Genomic DNA, 25841 nt, shown 5'->3' with positions numbered 1-25841 from the left:
ACTAAAGTGAAACCTACTCAATGAACCTGCACAGCAGAAAGTATGCCGGCATCCTGCTGAGTCCTCCTCAAACAGACTGGCATATTTAATGCAAAGAGGGATGACAGCTCCAGGAATGGATTCAAACCTTTTCAGTGGACATTTCTTTTTCTGAAGAGTTTTGGACATTTTAAGAGATCTCTTCAGAACAACAGTAAGTGGTTCAAAACAGCCTTAGAAGTGACTTAGACCTGCTTTATTTCTCTCTGTTCTCACACTCAGTGGCTTTTAGCTTTATTACCTTCACCAAGACGGTTATGTTTTTGATAGAGTTTGCATTGTGTGTAAATACAATAGCTACAAAGGTTTTCAATGAATTCTGATAAAACTGTAGAGTTTCAGAGCAGGGTCGTGTTAGCAGTTCACTAAAATCTGCCTTACGTCCCCAAAGGTGTTCAAGGTCAACTTAATTGGTTGAAACGTATTATAGCTTGGAAAGTATTATTCTCAAAAGTGTCATGCATATTCTCAACATATAAAAAGTATGTTATAAAGATTATATATATTATAAAATATCATGCCACATTTGACCTCTGACCTCTCATTCAAAATCAATAAGCTGATCAATCTATTGGTCAAAATGATAATAATGTTATAAAAAAAGAAAGAAGCACCCCAAGAGCACAAACTTCTGTCAAGGCAGCTCTCTTTGTGGGCAGTGTTTAATTTTAGGGTGGTATTTTTCTACTTTTTATATGTTCATTTAATTTTCTTTGCAGTTTTAAAACATACTTTGAGAAGTTTATTAAACATTAAATGTAAAATCAAAATCAGAGATCATCCACCCCACAGGAATGTTGCCAGTACAAACAAATTCAATAGAAACCATGAGTTTAAATAGCTCCATGTTTTGATAATACACAGACTTCTTAGAATCACACAGTAGCATATTACTGAACCCTTTTGTGCATACACGTGTACCCACACATGCACGTTCATGCTTGACATGCCGTTTATCGATCAGGATGAGGGAAGAGGCAAAAAGGTAATAAGGGATTTTGAAGTCTTTCTGTGGAGGAGATCAACGGTGTGAACAACAACTGCAGAAGCCTTTTATTCTGTTGACTGTATTTAAATGGGACCAGGACTGTTCATTTTCACAGACCGCTCTCAGTGCCACCTTCACTGTCTCTCTTCATGCATGACATAAGAGAAATAAAGGCATTGCTCTAATTGATAGGAGAAATAAATGTGTTGTTCTAATTGCAGAGTAAGCCTTTTGCCTCTTCCCCATCTTCAAAGACAAACAACAGACTCCACCATCTCTGGGATTCTCCCCGTTTCCCGACATACATTCAGAAGGCCCCCCCACCATCTGTTTATTGGCGTAAATTATAGTGTAAAGCAGACATACTTGAAACAAGTGACATCAAAGCACTGTTATTTAGGATTGTGACCAACACATCAAAGACATTCCAACAAAGCTTCTTCTAACACACACAAATTTACTTTCAAATTTCCAGGCCAATGTCAAAACAAGTAAGCCTTGTTTTGACATTGGCCTTGAAGTTTTTCCTCTTGAGTTGAGATTTTGTTGTTAGAGAACAAACTAATGCTGCTGATGCTAATGGTGCTCTTTCGAGTGAGCCTAGAAAGTGCTTCCTCTTCTGTGTTATGTCTAGTTGTTGTCAGGGCAATGAATGACAATTCGGAGGTCAGGGATTGTAGTTTTAAACAGTTTTAAACCAATTACCAAGACTTAAGGTTAGATAATCTGTGGGTTGATCACATATCTATATATAAGAGCTAGTCATAGCTACGGGTCTTGAGTTCATGTTCACAGCATGAATCTAAAGATTTCTCGGTGCTTCTCAGTGTGCATCAGCGCTTGTGTGTCATATGCCATAACCTTTGGGAATTGATCGCATCACCTTGTCCAAGTAGCTTGGAAAGAAAAGCGTCTGGACTTCTTTAAGTTGCTTGAAGACGTTTCACCTCTCGTCCGAGAAGCGTCTTCACTTCTAAGGTCAAATGGTGGAGAGTCCCAGATTTAAGGGTGGGAGTAACCCACCAAGAGGGACAATGATCCCCCAAATGATCCTCTAATTAATCACATGAGCCAAGGTGTGAAAGCGGGTGTAGGTCACAATCAGCCAAGGTTTTGGGTGAGCTCATTGTGAAACCTAGTCCCACCCCATCATGTTATTTCCTGAGGTCAGATGGCCCAGGATGTGAGTGGGCGTTGAGACGTCTGAGGAGGGAACTCAAAACTAATCTAGGACTCTCCACCATTTGACCCTAGAACTGAAGAAGTTTCTCAGATGAGAGGCGAAACATCTTCAAGCAACTTAAAGAAGTCCAGACGCTTTTCTTCCCAAGCTTCTTAGACTACGTGACCTGCATGACTGAGAACCTTCACAGACATATCGCATCACCTTGTTTTAGTGTAAGTTATTCACAGCGTATTCCTTTGATCTTTCATGTTTAGTATTCTGAAAGTAAATAAACGAATGAAAAGAAGAACACTAGCTATGACACTAAATGATATATTAAATTCAGATGGACAGGAATAATGTCTTAGTGTCTTTCCAGTTTTGTTTCGTAGATGATGTGACAATATGTATCAATAAACCAAACAGAATTCCAACAATTATTACAGTTGTTATTTAAATATCTGCTCTTTTATGCCAACACTAACATGGAATTTTAGCAAAAGTAAGCACCCAGGGGCACTCTATTTTAGAATTAACCTTGCTCCGTGATATTAAGAAACTACGACTTCAGAGAACAGAATGGTAGGAACTGTAGGACATTTTGACAAGTTGTAGTTTTGGTGCTTGATAAATTTCACAACCAAACATTTTGAAGTTAAAAAACAACAACAACAACAACAACAAAATGCTACGGAGCTTTATGGAGTACTATTGAGAGGCAAATGTTACATTCCCATTTAGTGGAAGGAGAGCAAATTATAAACACAACTTCCAAGAAATAAGATAGTTTTATTAGTTTTATAAATGTGGAAAGAAATAATTAAATAATATATAAATATTTAAATAATTAGCATATCATAAGTCAGTTTTTAAAACACATGTTATGAAACCACACTGAAAATGTGACAGGTAATGTAAAGGTAATGTAAAGGGTAATGTGACACCCTGGTCTCAATGTCACATATGCCATACATACAAAACACAAAGCCACAATGTGTTGACATAGCAGTACAATAGATCACAAACAGAGCGTTGAGTCCTTTTCCTTTAGTACCTGCTCAGATCGTCTCGCTTCTGCTCCATCTGCTGGTCCATGGACAATAAATAAATACATAAAAAATACAGGCACAGAAATAAAGCGAAAGAGAAGCTTCATTTACAACCCACAGTCAGAGAGGAAGAATTTTGTTCTTTGTTTAATAAACCTCTTCCTGGTTCACAATGAATGTGTGTGTATTGCTATGAAAGAGGTTGCCACTCCTTATAGACACACCCAGTGGTTGCTTAAACGGTGCTTAAACTGTTGCCAGGTTTGGACAGGTATTGTATAGGAAAACAGCTGACTGTACCTGTCCCAGCTGAGTGGTCCTCAAAGAGAATGCCACCTTTTATTTATTTATTGAAAAAAAGGGAAACAGCTGCAGTAATTTAAACTTTCTTATCTTTTAGTGGACAATTCTTTTTCATCCTGATGCTTAGAAGAGTGCTTGTGTTTTATGAGATCTCTTCAGAACAACGGTAAGTGCCTTAAATACTGACCCAGTTAGAAAACATTAGAAAACATTGAAGGTTAATTTTGAAGATGTCCTAAAACATGCACCTTAGTCATACTTAACTTTTTTTTTTCTAAAGTGACAATTACAATTGCTTTAACCAGTTCAGAATTTTATACTGAAATTTGAATGTAACCAAATACACAAACACTGAGTATACATAGAATTCTTAAGGTGGTGCATTGCCTGCTGATCTATGTCTACACCAAGCTTTTTATTTTTAAGTCCAATTGTCTAACATTGTTCTCTAAATTCGTTTAATGTGTCTCCAGGCTCTTCTCTTGATTCCTGGGTGTGTTTGCATCTTCTAAAAACATGGACAAAAAGGAAGGTGAGAAGCTCAACATATAATAATTCACACAGAACACAAATTCACATTTTTAAAGTGCAATATTGCGTCATTTGCATCAAACCTGAAAAAAAAAAAAATTTCTATACCAGATTTTCAGGTATTTGAAAACCTAAAATGTTTCAGGGCGTTTACTTTCTGTTTTAATTTTGTCGTTTCTGTTCTTCACAGGTGCACACCAGGTATTCAGTGATGTCGCATCACTGATGGCCCTTGCTGGTGATAAATGTGTGTTTTGTCAAAAGAAAGAACGTGCAAATAAGGATCACCTTCACAAAAAGCATCTCAAAGATGGAATTTATTTTGTGGAAAAAAACCAAGGTAAGGACTAGATGTATATGTGAACAAAGTGGACTTGGGGATTACTACACACTACACTATTCTTCAATTTAGTAATTAAATGTTTGTCTTGGTTATTAGTTTGTCATTATTTAGATCAGTTTATAATCCCCCTGATTTTCTCGAGGCGTATTTCTTTATTTGGGTTAATTTGTTACCTGTTAGTAATCTGCTTGGGATTCCGTTTTAGTCTTCTCTTAAGAAAAAAGTGACAAAAGTATTAACAGTGATGTTTCTAAATCATATGCCAGGTATTATAGGTGCACAGCTGTTTAAATATGAATTGTGGTGTATAAAAAGTTACAGAGTGCAATGATGTGTGTTTAGTCTAGTTTAATATTTGTAGGTCTGCCCCACGTGGATAAACCCAAGTAGTCTCATTCTGCTCTTATTTGCAGGTCCCTTTTAGAAGTCTAGTCTAGTGTGTGTGTATGTGTGTCTCCAGAGAAAAAATGTTTTGGCCAATTTGGATGTTTGTCATGCTGTGTGTGGTAAAAGATGTGTATTAGTGTATTAGCGTAGCTCAAAATAATTAAAGAAATATGTATCAGAGTAGAGCCCTTGGTTGATTATTTTCATTGCCATTAAAATGTTGTGCCAGCCTTTATTCCTAACATATTGCCTAGTCCATATCAGTGCAAATATCCAGTATGAATACTTTTTTTCTTTTCAACTGGCTTTTTGGTCCCTGGACTGCCAGTATGCCTTTCTCCCCAAGGTGTCACTAACTAGGTGACGTTGTATTAACCATTTCATGCATTTACTCGCTTGTTTTTCAGAGAAATTTGTGGTGGCCTGCTATTGCAAAGATGTCAAAGGAGCAAAGAGAAGCCATTATCATTGTCCGTTGTGTAACTTTGCAATTTTAACACGATCTTCTATCTTCTCGAAACATTTAAAAGACAGACATGGTAAGAGTTCTGCTATGGCATGGGGGGTGGGGGGGTTGGATAGCTGTATTTTTTTTAGTGAAGATGGATGACATCATTAAAACATGTTCTTTTTTATAGAGGTCTTTAAAGTTAAATTTATACGAAAAGACATCCATATTATTATACCAATATATAACATAGTTTGTGCCTTATTTTCTCTATTTCTTTATTCTGCAGGTATCAAATCAAGCAAAAAACAAGGTAATTTAACACACTAGGCTGAAGTATTTTATGATTATACTGTTAAACTTTGATATACAGATAGATAGATAACAGTGATGCAATTACCTCACTGTCATAGTTGTTCCCCAACCTTGAACCCACTCTTGTGCCTATACCTTGAAAAAAAGCAACATCAGTTCATGGCAATAATTTGTTTTCAGAATGAAACAAAAGCATCTTTATTAGATTTTAGAATGATGTGATTAACAGCTGTTTTTTTGTTTTGTTTTTTCATAGAAACTCAAAGCTCTTTAAAAAGAAAGGCTGAAAACATTAGCGATGATTCCCCAGAGGACTCAGATTCAAAGCCCGAACAATTTTTATGCACCCCGTGCACAGCTATGATAAGCAAACAGCCACACATAAAAAGACCCATCAGAGAAGTACATCACCTGGACTCTGCACCGATGACATGTATTGATGTTATAAATGGCATTTATGTCACACCAGAACACACAGAAACACAACACAGTCCAGCTTTTCCAATTCACGTCATGAAGTCTGCTAATCCACCACAAATAGACTGTGAGGTTGAGAAATGTCGCAGGTTCATGCAGATGGCTCGATTTTCGGGAAATCCGGGAAAAGAATGTGTTCATTTAGAAAGAACAAAAAATGCAAAACCATATGTTAAGCCAGCAGTCCTGACATCAAAATCACTTCAGGACATGTTGAGCAGAGGGCTAATGTCATCTGAGTGGGGCGCAAAATGTGAGGCGCTCGACAGTGCTGCCAAACAATGTGGTGTTGATAGCGTATTTCCTGTATGTTATGAAGATCAGGGGCCATCTCAACAGTGGTATTTTTTCTCAGTTTTTACAAATGAAACTGACCACTGGTGTCAGTTCCAGAGGACAAGGGTGACATTTGATTCAGTAACTAGAAAATGGAATTGCCAGTGTCGGGGAACAGGACGATCTCAGCAATGTATCCACGAAATGATGGGAATGTGGTGGATTTTCCAGGAGACATCAGAGAACAGCATTATTAGTGAGACATCAAAAAATAACTCCACAGCAAAAATATGTATAATGACAGAATATATTTACACCAAAAAGCGTATTCCACGTCCGAAGGACCTGAAGTTAGGCACTCAAGAGAAAAAGCCACCGCCATCTTTTGTTCCTTGGGAAAACACCTGTCCCTACTGTCCAGGGCCCACCCCTCCTCAACTTAATGCCCCAGAGGTTATCACCAACCAAGCTGTGATATATGGTCTTAGCAATTTCCACAAAGGTAAGTCACAACAACAACAAAACATGCAAACAGTGTTATGTGCATGCCTTTGGCATACAACTATCTTTAACATATTACAAAGTACTTTTCTTTAATTATCAGGTGTCTCCGTTGCTATGAAAGCGTGCCCACGGTGTGCTAACACTGTGAGATTTCAGGAGTATTCCTCAGGTTTCCACAATTTTAACAACCACATCTTATTAACACTACCTCTATGTGAACTCCTGCTGTCAGGTTTGGAGGTAAGCCAACTAACAATGAATTGTGGAACCACTATTTGGAAAGTGCATTAAGGAAGTTTATTACAAATAACAACAGTAACAAAACATATCCATATTTTGAGAAAATTAAAAAAAAATCTCAACATGTATGGACAATGTAAGCCAATTCTATATGTTGTTCAATTGCAGAACAAGACAACCAGTGGACGTATGCTGGACACTCTGTCAGTACTTAATGACAATCGCTACCACCACCAAATGGTGAAGAAGGCATTCCACCACTTTTTGTCATTATCAGACTTTGACTTCAACTTCTTTTGCTACCAGTGTGGACACCACCCAGCTGTGGTTGTGGCAGATGGCAACTGGAAACTAGGCTTTGATGTACCTCGTAAGGACAATGTCTTTTCTCTTGGAAATGTGTAAACCACTAAATTTCTGTGAAGAATTAGATAAAACTGCATTGTTAACTATGTTTAATTTCATTTGAAGTTGGATCATTTGAAAGGCCAGATCCAGATACCATATCTGACAAGGATCTTGAAGTGGATATCGTCAAGGCATGGACAGATCTGGACAAATCACTCATAGCAGAAGGCCTTATAGCAGGTTTGTTATAGTGTGAGAACTTTACACAACAATAGTTTTAGCACAGTCTAGAATTATAAAGCACTATTATGAATATTTGTACAAATTTGTACAAACTGTGTCTTCCAAATAGGAACATCTGTTGCAAACCCATACTGCAAATCTGTTCACCAGTCTACTATGGCACCATGGATGGGAAAGCACACTAGATTGAGGGATATCCTTCCAAAAACCGAGATTAAAAAGGCACTGAAAGAAAAAATTGATCGGAACAAACATTCACCAGAACAAATAATTGAAGACATAATGCTTCAAACCACTGACTCAGAGAAGGTATTGTACTAATCAAATTTCTATTTATCGTTTTTTATTAACATTTACTTTTGTCATTGTTACTGTGGATCTTTCTTTTTATAGAACCAAAAAAAGGAATTCCAGAATGCACTGGGTATGATTAATGGATTCAAGGAACTACACCCAAAACTTTCCAAGAAACTACAAAAAACAGGTGATGAGTTGTTTTTTTTTCTCTTTGAACATCCTGAAATTTAAAAAAAGTACTTTTGATATATAATTTTTTGTAATTTATTTATTTTTTAGGTGGTGTACTTCATTTCTCCTGTGTCCATGGTGTTGTTTATTATATCAATTTTCTTTTCTGGATGGAGTCAGCAAGGGACCATGCAGATGGCTTGCTAAGTTTTAAGCACGTTCCAACCTGTTACATTTCTGATATGGCCGATGAGGTTGCCAGTCACGCAAATGACCGAACTAATCAGATGTTTTTTAAGCCACATGATGGAAGACTTTGTGCACCAACCACAGATAATCTAAAAATGGCAACTAAAAATGAACTAAAGGTTGAAATGCAATGGGTGAAGAACCTCAGATTCCCATTACCAGTGAAGTTACAGCAAAATACAAATGGAATGCCAGCAGTACATCCAATCACAAGGACATCTGACAGGTATTCACTGTATGATCAATTCCACCAAATAAATCCAAGACATCCAGAAGATAATTTAAGAAGCCTCGTCATCTGCCCAACACTTCGACGAGAGGTCAGCACTGCAGTAGCAAAACAGTTCAATCAAGAGCTTGAATCCATTTGGCATTCCTTGTGCCAAATGAATGAATCTCACTTCAAACAGTCTGTGAGAGTGTTGATTGACTTACACAATGAAAAAATTAACAGGACATTTAAGGCTGAGATGGAGGCTTTGGGCAACACACAATTGTCTGTTGGACTGCATGGGATGTTGGGATTTCATACTGCTGGTAGGTTTGACTGATATATGATATAATAATAACTCATAAAATTATCACAGTTTTGTAAGCACAGGTGTCTTTGGCTGGGAAGGTAGAGGATGTCGTCTACTAGTGAGAAGGCTATTGGTATATTCCCTGGCTCCCTTAGTCAATGGTGTTGGTTTTTTGTGTTAGTGTGTTTGGGGAAAAAAATTGTATGAACTTTTGAGATTGAGTCTTGTAGTAAGCAAACAGTTTGAGTGCTTGAAAAACATGAAATACGTTGTTTAAACCATAGATCATTGCTCAGTTTTGTTTTGTTTTTTAGAAGGGGAGGAACACAGTGTGGTGAAATCCTCATTCATATCACAATTATATGCCACAAGTGATGATGAGAAGGTAAAAAAACCCTCGTATTGCACTTTGATGTTGACATACGGAACATTATTAAAGTTCTTAAGAGTTAGTATGCTATCTTTCTGTGTGCATAAAGGAGAAACTCAAGCAGCTACTCTCTGGATCCCGTGATGAAACTCAAGCCCTGGCTTATGTTTCACAAAGATTTCCAGTCTCAATAAAAGACATTAGCAGCGTTTGCCCACTAGACTTGTTGCTTGAGTCATCATTGTCATCGCCATGGATGACAGATGATGTAAGTGATGAAAAATAAAATTGTTTTTTACCACAATTAAGAGCTTTGTTTGTTAAGAAATTGTGTGCCAGCCACAAATCTTGTTTTCTTAAACATTCCAGGCTGTTAACTATCGGGTGGCGCAACTCGCTCAAGAAAACAAGGTGACACATTTTCATTTGTTTCCTTTATGATATTTTCATCGGTCAATGAGTATTTATGAAATGCTTAATGAGATGTTCTATTTGACAGTGTGATGCTTTAGGCACCTTTGATTTCACTTTGTGGCACCGGGAATGGACCAAATGTGGAGCAGTCAGTGACCAAGTTGCCAAATCCATTCCAGTAGGTCCTTTTTGCATAATTAAAAACAAAAAAACAATAAATTAAAAAAAAAATCCCAAACATAAATTTACAAAAACAATATTGCTTTTTACATGCTACATGACCTGTGTGCACCTACAACTGTTACGTTTGTGCTACAGGAATCAGAAAAGATATTCCTTCCCAGAATTGTGGGTCATTCTTCACCAGAGACAGGCAACCATTTCATCCTTTGGGTGAGCCAAAACATTTTAGGAAAGAGATTTCAGCCTATAACATTTACTCTTTGTATATTTTGCTTAGCATTTATGACTATATATGTTTGCAGGTGTTTGACTTCAAAGCCAAACAGATTAGAATATATGACTCACTGATGACTTCCAACAGCATCAGTGATGATGACATGGACCTGCTCAAGTAAAAGGAGATTTTGTACCACAGTTTTCGTTTACTGGTAAATAAATGCAACACTGATGGTGCTAAACTGTTGCCACCTTCCTCTTTAGAAATGTCTTTAGGTATTCTGGTGGGCTTCAAGGTTGGACAGTCACATATCCTCCACAGTGGAAGCAGGAGGACTCTGTTAATTGTGGTGTTTTTGTGTGTTCGGTGAGTTTGCTGTCCTGGGAGCTGATAATTTTGCATGATTTATTGGTTGCTCACGTGTTGGGTCATCATTGTTAATTTTATTTGAAACTAGGCTGCAGAAAATGAAGTCCTACATCACAAGGTCACTGAGGATGCTCTGACCCTTAGTGAGTGCAGGATTCTTCGTCTACACCACGCCACACAAATGCTGAAAAATGTGAAAGCTGAGGTTAGAGAAATGGATATCTGAGTATAACACAATCTTTACTGGTAGTATACGAAATATTGTGTGATAATATTAACGGTTTTGTTATTTAGGATTTCCCACCAACTATGGAAGACATGTTGAAGATTCGACAGAAAGAAATGGAAGTACAAGAAGCTGGAGTTGAACAGACAGACTCAGGGATTCATTGCATGGCCATGCAAATAAAGGCATGCTTGTTCCAGAGAGTGACTGGGAAAACCAGGTGTGCATAACAACACTGACAACTAAACATTCTTTATGTATCAAACATTTGTGATTGAAAGTTACTCTTTTTTAAAAAAACATGGTAGAAATTTAAAATTCACTTTGATTTTCTACAGTGTTTTTCATGACCACAGAAATCAATGTATGTGGCTACTGTGCACGGTCTGCAAAAATTGTCTGCATTTTGAGTGTGCTGGTGTGGAGGGAGACTGGGAAGACTGGGAATCAAAGGATTTTGTTTGCGGATGCAACCTTACAACTAATGTGTAAGAAACTCTTGATCTGAATATCAGTTACTGTCATACTGTTGTTGTAAGTTTACATATGCTCATCGAAAGCATTTAAATTTTGTGTAATTTTGTGGTTCTTGAATGACTTTTAAAAAAGCAAAAAATGTAGTGCGCAATTTTTATTTTAGATTTTCTCTGGTCCACACAGGGTCAAAATTGTACATAAGGGCTCAAATATAGACATATACTAAACAAGTGGTTGTCAAGGTTCTACGGTGCTATTTACCTTGTCAAGGCTAAGGCCTATTACCTTCTCATTTCTGATCACCCAAAAGTAATTTGTTTGACAGCACTTATTGGACTGACCAATACTCAGAATAATGAGAAAGTCTAAGTGAAGATATAAGAAGGAGAATTGTAAATTTACACAACTTGCGAAGGTCTCTTGAAGCCATTTCTAAACAACTGAAGATTCCAAGATCATTAATTCAGCCATCAGCAAAAGTTATTCACCAGAAGAAGACCCAAACTGTCACCTTCAGATGCAAGGAAATTATAGGTAGGATGTTCAGAACAACCCAGGAACAATCAAGACTGAAGCCTCACGTGAACTGCAAACTGCTGGAACACCAGTGGCACTGTCCACAGTGAAGTGTTTTATATTGCCATGAACTGAGAGGGTACTGACCAAGAAAGAAGCCCCTGCTCCAAAATCAACACCTGACTGAAATTTGCAGTTACCCACAAACGCCTTGGAGAAAGGTTTCATGGTCAGATGAGAGAAAAACTGAGCTATTTAGGAAAATGTGTGTTTGGAGAACTAAAGGGCCAAAACCCGAGAACATTATGCCAAAGGTCAAGCATTGTGGTGATAGCGTCATACTCTGGGGCTGTCAGGTGTCCTGGTATATTGCTCCAAGCAAAGCGACCAGGCTTAAGAACTCTACTAATTTTCCAATACTCAAATATCAAGTCAGAATTTTGATTCTGTGCGGCTAAAAGAAAATACCAAAATAAATTCAAACTAGTGCACCCAGTTTTTGTATTTGTTGAAACAACTATAACCCACATAATTTCCTTAAGGATCAATAAAGTATTATCATTCAGAATATTTTGTATGATTATTTTACCCTGGAAACAGAACAGTAAAAAAAATCATTACAATCCACAAATTACCATGACAACCATAAGTGTAGGTAAACATCTGACCCGTATAAAGATTTAAATACAAATGTTGCAGATTGTGGTTAATTTAAGGCTCATGGGCAATGCTTTTGTCTCAAACAGAGGTGACATGCTGGAGGCTGTTACAGTTACAGAAATTCTTTCAGATGAAGAAATTAAGGTGATTTAATGCATTCTAACTTTTCTTCACTAACCTGTATGTCATGTTATCAGCTACCATACATTTAAATCACATTTTATATTCTAATATTACAGGATTTGGAAAGAAAACTGCAGAGTGGACTTGTTCTCTCCAACCGGATGTATCTGTGGAATCACAGAGAATTTGATCCTGAACTGCGTAAACATTACAGTGAACATTTTACTTTATTCAGTGACATAAAGGTATGCATATTCAGTGTTTATGATCTTGTTCACACTTACAACTTGAGTTTATCATCCATAATAATCTGTAGTTTATCACTCAAGTATGTTTACATAACCTAACATGTTCAGGATCATTACATTACAAAATATAAAGTGTCTTGAAGCAACTGTTGTTGTGATTTGGTTCTATATAAATAAAAACTGAACTGTAGTGCACTGAACTGAAACAAAGTAAAATTCAGATTTTACATAATTAACAGATTTAACATAATTATTAAGCCAAAACACTAACTGCGTGGCAACATCTGCATAATAACACATGGAAATAAGTCATTCTAAGGCTTTGTAATGGGATGGTAATGCTACAAAAATTAGTTTTATATTCATTTTACAACCATTTCTTTTAATGGCTTTAAAACACTTTGTGACAATTGTTTATTGTTTTTTGCATTTCTACCATTAGTTCTATATATTGTGCTATAGAAGCAAATTTTACTTTTACTTGGTGATGGAGGCAAGAAAGACTTTGCTGGACATTTTCTTAACCAGTAAACTGATTTAGCTCTGTGGGAGTGAGAGCATATTCGAGCTGACAGTGACAGTGCACCACAGACATGCAACCTGTGTCTTATGCTTTTATCACATGTCTTCTGTCCTTTTTGGTATTCCAGACAGAAGAAATGATCCAAAGACTTGAAAGAATTCTGTCAACGCCAGTGGAGAAGCAGCTATACCTTAGAGAGGTCATTTTGCCAGAGGTGAGCTGAGAACAAAAAAGAAGCTCAAAGATCTAAAAAATGTTGTAGATATTCTGAACGAATTATAATTTAGGACATGGGTTTTTACTGTAAATAATTTCTTGAATTGAGAATGAAAACTGCAGAACTTCAAGTGGACATCTATACAAGAAATACAGCTTAAAGGTGGTAACTTTAACTTCATTGTTGTTAAGGTTTTGATTCGATGGTTGCAAAGCAGTGGACAAATGTGCAGATACCAAGCTGAATCTATACTTCTGAAGAGCACACCTTACAAAGAAGAGAACATGTAAGTTCCATTGTTTACATTGTAGGTTTACTCACAGTTTAATCTGATTTTGCTGACTGAGTGTGGCAAAGGATAATTACTCATGCTTCTATTTTTGTATTTTTGTAATCAGTACAAGAGAGACAACAGCTGGTGATTCTGGACATGTAGAAGATGTAAGAGAAAACACACACAGACACACTAAAAATTACATAGCAAAAAACTTTGTGTAAAAATCTACACTCGAGTGTCCTTGTGTGTGAGTTTCAAATTGCAAGTTAAAAAAAGAGGAAAAGTCTGTGATGTAAGAGCATTGTTTTGTATTTTACATGTAATGGTATTAATACTGTCAACACTTTATCTTTTTTTTTCTGCAGGAAAACACTTTTCAAAATGACTGCACAGCTGCGGCTGCTTTTTGCTACAACAAGGACTTTGATGGAAAAATTGACCTTCCTGAGGTCAAATTGGAACAAGAAGAAACCCTGCATGACATGCACATCCAAGAGGGTGGTCACCATGACGATTCCCAAGGAGAAAATATCACATTTGTATATCAAAAAAGCGATGACAGTAACAGCGCTGAGACAGAACTTACAATTTCTAAAGAAATCTTAGCCATGTTCAAGAAAGAAAATGAAATTCATGACGTTAACCTTTCACACCCTAACTTTATAAGTACTTGATTTCTGGTTTATATTTGTTTCTCTTCAGTCTGTCTTTTGGGTGGCTGTGGCTCAGGAGGCTGACCAGGTCACGGACTAATCAGGTTTTTGATTTAATCCTCATCTGCTGCAGTCCTGCATGCCAAGTATCCTGGGGCAAGATAGTAACCCTAAGTTGCTTTTATATGAATATGAAAGCATGTGCATGTAAGATAGAATACACTTACACAGGAAAAGCATTTTTAACAAGTGTATGGATGAAGTAAATTGTGCAAAATCATTGTAAATGCTCAGACTTGAAGAACCAGTCCATTTACCAGTCAGTGTCCATTTGTCTGTCTACCTCTGATTCCTGAGTGCCCTGTCTGTGTCTGGCCTTTATGCTCTGTCTACGTGAATACCTTTGTTGTGCTGTCCTTATGTCCCTATCCGTATTTTCTCCCTTCCTGTTCCCAGGTTCAGCTCTCTGTCTCTTCCTCTTTGTCTCCCTAGTTTGTCACGCCTACAAAACAGACATTTCGACACTGTGTCAAGCTTCTGTAACACAGATGTTTTGAAACACTGCTCCAAAGCCTGGTTCAAAGCACACAGGGCACATGACTGCAACTAAATGAAGTGTTGCTACTGCAGTTTCGGCAGGTGTCTTACCTGCTGCTTCGAAGCATAGCCAGTCGCAAGGATTCACATTTTTCTATTAGCCAGAGTCTTTAGGACTTGGCCTTGTAATTAATGAATTAATGCTTATGATACAACTGTGAATGTATGAAACAAAATATTGCACTCTCTCATTATTATTTTTGCTGTGGACTGTAAAGACCAAAATAGACTATCCACTCACTGAAACACTGGAATGCAAAGTGTAATTAAACAAACATTATTTAAATAGATAGAAATAATATATAAACATTTTACTTTAATGTTTACTGGCACATAGATGAGAGAAAGCTAGAGTGGGTGACTGGTGGGTGGGCTTCATCCCCTCCCATCAGCAGAGCGAGAGAGCAGCTCTAGTTTTTTCTACTTTCTGAAAATGCTAAACAAACACATTTATCAATTACAGGGGATGTATCTCTTAACATTTTTTTATGACAAATGTTTTTGTTTTTTCCTTTTTTTATTCTCACTGATGCTCCGTTTGTTAATACCTCAAAAACAACAGGAGTAATGCAGTTTTACTGTAGCCTAAACTCCACCCTCACCATAAACATCATGCCAGTGTTATAAAATATACAGCAACCAAAGCAGTGTGAACTTCATCCTATTTCTTTTCTAGCATGTTCATTGTGTTGACATAGAGATATTCATGTATTTAAGCTCACAAATTAGTATAAGTGTGGGTGTGTGTTACTTCCTGTTTAATCTTGATAGTCTTCTGTCTTGTGTGTATAATTTTCAGTTTTGCTTCCCATGTCTCATTAGTTATGAATGTATTCATCTGTTTTCCCAGGTGTGTCCGTTTCCATTAATCACTCTCTTGTGTATATACTGTCTACATCCCCATCACTGCATGTGCAGTTTCTGTCTGTCAGTTTTCCTGTTAGATGATTTGATCTGTGTTGATCTTTTTTTCCCCACCATTTAATGAATAAAGCTGTTTTTTTTTTAATTTAGTTCTGTTTGCCACATCATGCTTTCAGGGTCCTTACTCTGTCATCCACACACCAACTCTCATGACAGTTCGCACGTAACGGTGTTATTAGTATTTCTTGTGTTATCTGAATCATTCTGACCTTTTGAAATAGTTGATGCGTTGATGCTAATGCTTTGAAAGAATCAGAATTTGAAGTCGTTAGAGCCAGAAGTGACCATAATTTGGACACAGAAAGGCTAAGTTATCAGCTAATGCTATTTAGCTTGTGTGCCAAAGTTAATTACTGATCATGTGTCTTTTCATTAAGTGATTTTTTTTATTAATTAATATTTGATCACGTTATTACAGTTGATGAATGTATGCAAACCTACCACCTTGGTTACACAACCTTCAAAATGGAGCTACACCTCATGCCTGTGCTATAGAAAACTATCCTTTATTATAGTAATATTCTTGGGCAAGACACTTTACCCTACCACCTACTGGTGTTGGCCAGAGGGGCCGATGGCGCGATATGGCAGCCTCGCTTCTGTCAGTCTGCCCCAGGGCAGCTGTGGCTACAACTGTAGCTCGCCTCCACCAGTGTGTGAATGTGAGAGTGACTGAATAGTGGAATTGTAAAACGCTTTGAGTGCCTTGAAAAGCGCTATATAAATGCAATCCATTATTGTTAGTATTATTAACTGATGTATTCAAGCTGCAAATCACTACAACAGTCACCTCAAGTCACCTTTTACTGTAAGGTACAGACAGGGCTGGACTGGGACAAAAAATCGGCCCAGGCATTTTGACTAGAGACCGGCCCACCAGGTATTATAGGAAAAGCCATAAAGCCTTTGAATGAAAACAAATGCTGTTGTGACAGTGATGTACACGGTCTTGTTGGTATATGCATGATTTCTATACATTTTACATCAGATAAAAACTTCGGTTGTAAGATTCAGATAATTATTTAATAAAAGCTAGACATTTTAAATGAGAATAAGAAAGAAAAGTATTTCTTTGTGCCCCCCTTTCCCTGTTAATGCCCTACCTGCCCCCCTGGCAAAACTTTGCTAGATCCGCCCCTGCACAGTTACCAGCTGTCAGCTACGTAGAAAAGGATGCTGGTGTTATTTGTCTCTCAGAAACAGTTCATAACTTCCCTTCAACTCATTCATGTCACCTAAAAGGTAAACCTGTTTCTCCATCACCTGTTCAGCTCTGATGATTCAGTAAGGACATCTCCTGGTTTCATCTGCATGTTTCCCTCTCACCACATATCCAAACCGATATCATGACCAGCAGCTTTTACAGCTGTGGCTCCAGCAAACATCAGCTGATACTAGAAATTATTATTAAATAAATTCTAACAACAGCTGATCAAGCTTAAACGTGCTGCTGTTGTTTAGCGCGGCATCTGCTGGTTTCCTCTTTCTGGCGCAAAGTGGGCGATAAACAAGCAAGAGAGAAAAGCCGATCAGCTGATCATTGATCAGTTTCATGATTGAAGTAGCAAAAGGAGAGGGAGGGGGAGAGAATGAGAGAAGAAAAGGCAGTTGACAGCGTAAACACAGAATAAATCCAGCTTTGTGTCTTTTTTCATTGTAGCGGTAGTCCAGGACAAACTGTGTTCCTTCTCAGCTCACGCATAATTTTTTCTCTCAATACGGGACCATTCCATTTTTTAAGGAGCAGTTGGCAACTCTACAAACTAACCTTATGAATAAAATAAAGTTCACTATCAGTAACATAGCACCCACCCAGCTGCATAGAAACTCCGTCATGCTAGCTAGTACGCAGTACGAGTTATTGTAACTGACTGTAAAAAGTCAGCATAACGAAAATAAACTCCACCTAAACTTGGTTTATATCTGACCCAGATAGACTGCAGGTCATAACTTCTTACCTGAAGTTCAGTTCACCTGATACTCGGACCGGCTCTCTCCTCCTCCTGCCTCCCCTTCCCTCTGTGGAAACTCCGCCATAGCCACCACCAAACAACTGAGTTATTTTTACACATCGGCCAGCATCTGGCCTATCCACCACCTTTCACTGTTCATGCCGTTACAAAAACAAAAACAAAAACAAACAAAAAAATCATCGGCCCATAAAAACAAAAAATCACCGCTATGGGTACAGACCCTCAAATAAAGAGAGAGAGAAAACCCCAACAATCGGCTACCCCTTTTGAACAATCACTTGGTGAAATTGGAGAGGAAAACCTCTCTTTTAGGATGAAACCTCCACTAGAACCAGGCTTGGCTGTGAGTGGGGGTGAGGAGAGGAAGACGGGACAAAACACTGTGAAATGTAGACAAACGTTCAGTGGGAGATCTTAATTCTGATTCTAAGGTTTGGTTCAGAAAGTGTGTGGAGGTTTGTAATAAGTGACATTTTTAAGGAAGCTATGGAAGACAGTGTTCCTGTTTGACCTCATGGAGGCAGTCTTCTTTCTCTGAAACAATAATGCTGTGTAAAAATAAACATGAAAGGAAACTGTTCTGAAAACTGGTGTTTAATCGTATCTTTTATTTGTTTTAACCGGTTGATAAAGCATGTTCTAATAAAATTCTTTTGGGTAGCACAATCATGGCTCCAGCACCTGTGGACGGAGCCATGTGGATGGATATTTCATATCAAAATTAACATAAAGGCTACAAGTTGTAAATAACAAATGAAGCATGGAGCGGGAATATCTGTAAACCTCAGTGAGCAGCAGAAATATCCAGCTGAGGCTATTTAAAACCTGGGAAGGGGAAGAAATTTCAGTTTTTTTAGATTTGCCTGTTCCATTCATAAAGTTTGATGACAGCTGCTTTGTAAAGGGGTGGTAAAAATCAAAGACAAAATAAACAAATAAAAACATTGCAGAACCAAGAAGGTGATTAAGTTTCCCCAGCAGAAAATCACACCTTTGTTTTTCAGAAAAGTAACTGTGACAACTGTCGCAGAATTGACAGTTTCTTCCAGTTTCCAAAATTTTTACAATAGTTTATGTATTTGAAATTTGTTTTTTTAAATATATTTTCACATTCTATTGTTGTATGTTTTTGCTGCTTTATTTAATTATTTATTCTAATGTGTATTTTAACTTTCCACCCTTTTTTTGTCCTGCCCCAGCCTTGACAGTGCCTTGTGGACTTGATGCTGTAGCTGGATGCTGTGTATTCCTATCTGGGTAATGTCATCATCCAAAGCGTCACCTGGACAGATCATATGAACCGAATGGCTGCAGTCCAGGAGGATCTAAGAAGAGCGGGGCTCATGGCCAGCCCAAAGAAGTGACCAGTTGGAAAGATGGAGGTACAGGATCTTGGGTACCACTTAGTCATGCCTTCTCTGAGTTATATAGTAGTAGTAGGCTGGGAACAGAATGGTGTCTGTGGAAGTCTGGAATTAACAGCGGAAAGAGCCCAGTGAAAAATGCAAAGGAAAAAGACTAAAGTGCATCCTGCTGTGTCATGTCAGATAAACCAGCAGCAACAAGCTTGCTACAGTCTCCTTCATATACTGTTGGCTGGGTTGTGTGTAAGTATGCCCTGCAGACAAAAGGCTCATGGTTCAGACTACTTTACATACTCAGTTTTACAATTTAGCTTGAGTCACACAGAGGATGAAATAAAGAACTGCAGCAAGACCCAAACTAGCACCACTGAAGGAACAATGGGCTGGGAGGTTCCTTCATTGGTGCTGGTTTCAGTCATTATCCAAATGTACTGTTTATAAGGTTTGGGGAAACCTGCAGTCAGCTGAGACTGAAGAAGTCACTTGGATGAGTGATGAAACGTTTCTCCCACAAAACGCTACGTCCAGATGAACAGAATCAACTTTTGGAGATTTAATTACCTGGATGATTGAGCGTGCATCAATACATTTTGTCTGATACAAAACAGCTTTAGATACATGTGGGTGGTTTTTTTTTTGTTTGTTTTTAAAGCTGTTATCATTCGGGTTTCTGTCTTCAAGCTTCAGTTATAGAGGAAGAATTCGTCTCTCTGTTTAAACCACTTCCTGGATCACACAGACAGTGCATGAGGGCACACAGTTTAAACTTGCTTTCGCTGTGAGCCTGTACATCCTCTCTGTCAGTGATCAGGTTTTCTCTCAGATTTTAGTTTTCACAAGTTTATGATCAGATGTGAAGATAGCTTGTGGTGGTTAACAACACACAAACTTGTCCAAATTTAGGTAGCATCATGAAGGCTTGCTTCCTGAGTGGTAAACAGATACAGGAAGCATGGAAGACATGCATGTTTTCATGCTTTCTGCAAAAGAGTCAGAAGAACTCAGAGCATAAAGGAAGCAGTCAGTTGAAACTAAATTTCACACCTACGTACAGAACTTGCACACCAGACCGTTTTATACTGAGTGGTGTTCAAACAAGCTGCCATTCTTTGCTGATTGGAAAATAGATACTCTTGAAATGGATTTAAAATCCTCTCCTATTCTTCAGTGATTTTCTTTTCCATCCTGTTGTTTAGAAGAGTCTGAGGATTTCAGAGATCCCTTCAGAACAACGGTAAGTGTTATGCAAGAAAAAAAAAAGTTCTAGGTTTGTCAAAATTCTTTTCACTTTGAGGTCACCAGAGGTTAGTAATGTTAATTCAGCTGAACCGTCCTGAAATCTAGGCTGCTGCTGACAAACCCTAGGGTTAGGGTTTTAGTCATCATCCATTTACAATGTAATGTAGTTTCTGAACATTATATGTGCACTTTGACTGACAGTATGATGTAAATAGATATCTCATAGGCCAAAATGTATTGGTTTCAAAGTTGTGCTGTGTGTAACAAATACATTTCCATATAGAGTGACTAATGATTACAGCAGGTTATTTTTTGTTATTTTGTAGTGATCATCGAAAAACAAAACCACGTGACCTACTTTTGATTTCCTCTCACCTCTAAAAGTCTTAGAAACACGATGTCTAGCCAGATGCTGACTCTGGATGACATCACCATGCACTTATTTATGACTAGGATATGTCCTTAAATGCACAGATTAAACAGATATGTAGGACTGCTTATTTGTGTAATATTGTAATATCCCCAAAATTAGAAATATCAAGTGTCAGAGTGACGCTGAAAAACTAGTTCATGCATATATATATATATATATATATATATATATATAAAAAACTTTTGTTGGTGATAACAGCTCAAGACGCATCCTGTATGGAGAAACTAGTTGCATGCATTGCTCAGGTGTGATTTTAACCCATTCTTCCACACAAATAGTCTGTAAATCTTATTCTTTGGCGATTTTCAACTGGATTCAGGCCAAATGATTGGCTGAGCCATTCAGTAGCCGTTCAGTGCCTTTTGACCTCCAGACATTCTCTATTGTGGCATCCAAATAGTTAAATGTTGGTCTCATCTGACCAGATTGTATTCTCCGCGTAATTCACAGGCTTGTCAAAATGTTGTTCAGTAAACTTTAAATGTGCTTCAACAGGCTTTTTCTTCAGCAATCGAGCCTCGTGAGGCGAGCATACAGGCCATGGCGATTGAATGCATTACTTACTGTTTTCTTTGAAACAATTGTACCTGCTGATTCCAGGTCTTTCTGTAGCTCTCCATCAGTGGTCCTTGGTTCTTGGACAACTCTTCTGATAATTCTTCTGAAAAATCTTGTGGGGAGAATCTGGTTGTGGCAGTTTTTTGGTGAAATTATGTTCTTTCGACTTCCGGATTACGGCCCCAAAAGTGCTGACTGGAGCGTTCAGTAGTTTAGAAATTCTTGTGTAACCAAAGCCATCAGTATGTTTTCCAACAATAAGGTTGCAAAGGTCTGATGGGGGTTCACAGGTTAAGAGGGCTCATTGGTGTGACCCACGATAAGACATCATCATTGTGCGATACTTTGGTAATGACACACCATTTTAAAGGCCATCAGTTGAGGAAGAACCAGCTGATATTAATTTGCACTAACTGGCAGAATTGCTTTCTAATTAAAGATTGATTTTAGCTGCTGTCATGACTTTCTATGCCCCTTACATCTCACTTTCCTCATTATTGCAAATAATTTATGGACATCTATGTTTTGATTTCTTTGCATGCATGGATTGGATGGGTTGTTACCAGCATCTGGTGTGAATTTCATGTCAATATCCACTTTAGAAATATATTTACTTATAAAACTGGTGATGCATTTAATACTTTAATACTCTTCTTGTATTTATTTATTCCACAGATAATTCCAACAATTCAGTATTTACAACAAGCTAAGACTGGTACAACTGCATAAGACACAAATGGCTGCTGGAACATCCACGTCACTGTGCCCTCTGTTGTTTGTCAGCCTCTTCGCGTTTGTCTCAGTAGGTAAGATTTCACTATTGGAAAATAAACAACAGAAAGAAAGTACATTGCAATGTTATGCAGTAACTGACCTTAATACACATTTGATGCTCACCAAGGGTCCCAAAAAAGTTGGCATAGGGGCAACAAATGGTTGATAAAGCAAGAAAGTTACCCCAGCAGTGGTCATCGGGATGAATGATCGCACAAAGATGATTATTAATCCAGGGTTTCCCGGCTCGTTCACATGTAAGGAATGATGTTGGAAAGCTCGGACCAACTAATGTACTGGCTGCTGAGTGACTGGTTTTACTGAGGTGGAGTAAATTATAATATAGGAAAACATGAAGAGGCTACACTCAAAACACAAAATGCAAGTAACTCAACTGCTGTGGATAAACCTGTGGTGTGAGAGGAAAAGCAGTGTAGCAGTGTTAAAAGTGATGTATGGACATGTGAGATTCAAATGTTTTAGTCTGTAATCTTGGAAAAGAGCTGCTATATCAATAAAGTCTAAAGCCAGCTGGCGATTGTGTTAGTTAACATTTATCGACTTCATCGGTTTATCGACTTATCGACTTACTTTATCATTAAGACACAGGAGAGTCTGAGTTATGATAAAATATAATAGTATTTTATTAGTTTAATATTCATAATACCATAAAACTACTTTAGTTTTATAAATAAATGACCCACGCTCAGCAGTGTGATTGCAAACTCTTTATTTACAGTGTGCTTTTTCAAAATATTGTGCTTTAGTGAGCAGCTTTTCAGCTCCTCATTGTTTGGCAGCTCCTTCCTCTTGCTGCTCCTGCTTCTCCCTTCTCTATGCTCCCTGTAGCTACTAAAGCAGGTAAGGCATGATTAGTGCTCTACCCCTCCCCTGCAGCAGAGCCACAAACCACACAGCACTACAATTAATACTCATGGAGCAATACAATGAAATAAAAACAAAAAACAAGCCAACAAGAAATTGTGTCTAAGATGCTAGACTGCTTACTCATCACACAAGGATACCAGATGCTTTAAAAACAAAACAAAACAATTAATTAATTAAGTAAATGAGTTACCATGGCGATTTACCCCAGTCACCCTATCTTCATAGTACAGAAAACCAAGGATTCACCCTGCATGAGACAAAATCCTGCTTTGTAGTTCAGGCCTGTGGTCATGTGTGACCTGTTAACAGTTACAGTTAGGTTCACATTTGCGCCATCTAGTGGATCATTGGCTGTGTAGAAATGAAAGAATCAGGAGCTAATGTTGATTTCAACCCCATTTTAACCATCAGGCTGAGTGTTGATCCTGAAGTTGTTTTTTTCTGTTGCTGATGGCATAGCGTACACATTGCTCACTAATAATTCACTGCTGAGTGTAGCTTTATACAACGTCTTTGACTGCTGCAGGTTATAACTTCATCACAAGCAACAGGTACTACATCAGACTGCTATATAAAAAAAATCAATCAACACACATACAGCAACTATAAAAGTCTTGTGAAGTACACACAGAGGTGTGTTTGTCTTATTGTTTAGCATAGATCCTTGATTTTTTTCCACAAGAAGATGTTTTAACTCAGCTCCTCCTACAAAATACATCGTCTTTGGTTATAAACCTAAAAAAAAAAAAAAAAAGTCTATAAAGTCAGGATTCATCTGACTTCATTTAAAACACTTTGAAGTTAATGATTCAATACCCTGGATGTTTGAAATTGCCTGGATGTAAATAGCTAAGCTTTTTGAATTCACACAGACCTTTTGTTTTCTGTAAGTGTCTGTGATGTGAAGTTAACATGCTGTTGGGTTTATTAAAAGCTGTAGTAGTTTCTTTTGCTTTTCTCAGATTTTCTTTCTTTTTTTCAGGACTAAGAAAAGTATCAGTCAAACTCGGAAAAGATGCCACTCTGCAGTGCTATGGCCCCAAAAATGCAGCCATCATGATGTTAAAGTGGAATAAACCCGACCTGCAGCCGCCCAATTATGTCCTCTACTTCAGACAGGACCGCTTTTATGATGACTTCCAGCATGAATTTTTTAAAGGTCGAGTGACGCTGAAAGATCCAGAGTGGAAGAAGACAGGAAATCTGTCAGTGATTCTCAAAAACGTCACCATGAATGACACGGGAACGTATGAATGTCATGCTGGATACAACGATGATGTGAAGCTCTTGAGCACAGTAAACTTGAGTGTTGTTGATCCTCCAGGTGAGTGAGTAGAGCTGAGTGTGTGTGTGATCAGAGGTGAAGCTGCTTCCTGGTTGTTGATGTTTGTTTCTAAAGATGTTGTTGATGAGACTTTGTAGAAAGCAGCTGGTCTGAGTGATGTGATCAGAGTGCAGTAGATAATGTCTGACAGCAGTTTGAAGAGGAAATGGATTCTGTTCTGTTCTTCACTCATCACCTACCTGACAGCTGACACCTCACACCTGTTTCTCACCTGCAGGTCCACCAAAAGGACACACAGAGGATCAATCTGTTGGACTGATAGTTGGTCTGTCAGTTCCTGCTGTGCTTGTTATTGTTGGTGTTGGTGCTGTTTTTATCTACAGAACATATAGACATAGACAAAATCCAGATTACCAGCCACCTGAGGATCAGGGGCTTTGAAATTCCATCAGTGGATTCCAGTTGGTCTGTCAGTTTCTGCCATGTTTCTTGTTGTTTTTGTTGTTGTTGGGTTTTTGATCTACAAAAGACAAACAGGGCCATACCAGTCTGGACACGCAAGTAGAGAATGAGCTGCAGACTTCAAACATGTAAAATCTGTTTCATCTCTGTCAAACCTCCTGTTTTGTTCTGTTTGTCAGTGGCTCTGTGTGTGTTTGTGTGTTTTGTTTGAAGATGCTGCTTAATCTTTAACAATGTTCTGTAGTCAAAATGATTCAAAGCTTTTCTTTTCTCAAGAAGGTTCAGAATGTGTGTGGAGGTCTGTAATAAGTGGCATTTTTAAAGTTATGTCAGTGTTCCAGTTTGACCTCAGGGTGGCAGCTTTGTGTCTCTGTCATAATGCTGCTGTATGGTAGGCTTAAAAAGCCCAATACGTTGACAAGCTTTCTTCCTGTTAAATGTGTCCTTCCCACTGTAACTGAATGCTTGCTCACAGTGGGTCGTCTGTTTGTTGGGGTTTTCTCTGTATTATTGTAGGGTCTTGATGTGACTGTTATTGTGTTTTGGTCGTCTACAAATAAAATTGAATTTAACTGACCTCACTGTAAATTTTCTTGTGTTCAGTCACTGTCATGAAACGCTGTGTGGCAGGCAGGAGTAGGACCCAAGGTGCAGACACTCAGACTCGAAGGATGAACTCAAAACTCAGCTTTATTGCTGGCAGGGGGAAAGCATACAAAACTAAACTGGGAAATATAAACTTACATTTGACGGGGAGGCACACAAGGAAACACACAGCTTGAGGGACGACGCGACAGTGAGCACAGGAAAACACAGGGCTAAATACACAGAGGGAGTCATCAAGGAATTAGAGACAGAAGGAGAACACAGCTGGGAGGAATAAGACCTAACGAGACAGGGAGAGCAAAGCTGGAACACTGACATCAGACAGGGACATGAACCTTCAAAGTAAAACAGGAAACAGAACACACTTAAGA

The 25841-nt window shown here is 38.1% G+C and overlaps 1 protein-coding gene across 3 annotated transcripts; it reads left to right on the top strand.

Annotated features, from left to right (window-relative positions):
• Nucleotides 1-15977, top strand: LOC116325342. Of its 3 annotated transcripts, XM_039606501.1 has the most exons (30): nucleotides 1-193; nucleotides 2282-2425; nucleotides 3642-3710; nucleotides 4018-4076; nucleotides 4266-4415; nucleotides 5213-5344; nucleotides 5543-5566; nucleotides 5825-6823; nucleotides 6926-7065; nucleotides 7234-7435; nucleotides 7537-7653; nucleotides 7766-7965; nucleotides 8050-8140; nucleotides 8233-8910; nucleotides 9209-9279; nucleotides 9374-9532; nucleotides 9634-9675; nucleotides 9764-9856; nucleotides 9997-10071; nucleotides 10164-10252; nucleotides 10342-10444; nucleotides 10536-10652; nucleotides 10742-10893; nucleotides 11012-11161; nucleotides 12413-12470; nucleotides 12566-12694; nucleotides 13348-13434; nucleotides 13629-13723; nucleotides 13836-13878; nucleotides 14080-15977. In XM_039606501.1, the coding sequence occupies exons 4-30, from the start codon at nucleotides 4061-4063 to the stop codon at nucleotides 14386-14388; spliced, it is 4521 nt and encodes a 1506-aa protein (XP_039462435.1). In that variant the 5' UTR covers nucleotides 1-193; nucleotides 2282-2425; nucleotides 3642-3710; nucleotides 4018-4060; the 3' UTR covers nucleotides 14389-15977. The 3 variants fall into 3 exon arrangements, with proteins under 3 accessions (XP_039462435.1, XP_039462432.1, XP_039462437.1); XM_039606498.1 differs by lacking the exon at nucleotides 2282-2425; XM_039606503.1 differs by lacking the exons at nucleotides 2282-2425; nucleotides 3642-3710.
• The last annotated feature ends 9864 nt before the right edge of the window (nucleotides 15978-25841 follow it).

This window comes from Oreochromis aureus, linkage group 3 (assembly GCF_013358895.1).
Source record: "Oreochromis aureus strain Israel breed Guangdong linkage group 3, ZZ_aureus, whole genome shotgun sequence".
Classification (NCBI taxonomy): domain Eukaryota; kingdom Metazoa; phylum Chordata; class Actinopteri; order Cichliformes; family Cichlidae; genus Oreochromis; species Oreochromis aureus.
The sequence above is the reverse complement of the archived record's forward strand: the minus strand, read 5'-3'. Positions and strand labels throughout refer to the sequence as shown.

What these genes read in the sequence shown, in the direction of transcription:
- LOC116325342 (XM_039606503.1), top strand. An exon ending in TTTTGTGGAAAAAAACCAAG is followed by an intron (nt 4,416 to 5,212) that starts GTAAGGACTAGA and finishes CTTGTTTTTCAG; the next exon opens with AGAAATTTGTGGTGGCCTGC. An exon ending in CAAATCAAGCAAAAAACAAG is followed by an intron (nt 5,567 to 5,824) that starts GTAATTTAACAC and finishes GTTTTTTCATAG; the next exon opens with AAACTCAAAGCTCTTTAAAA.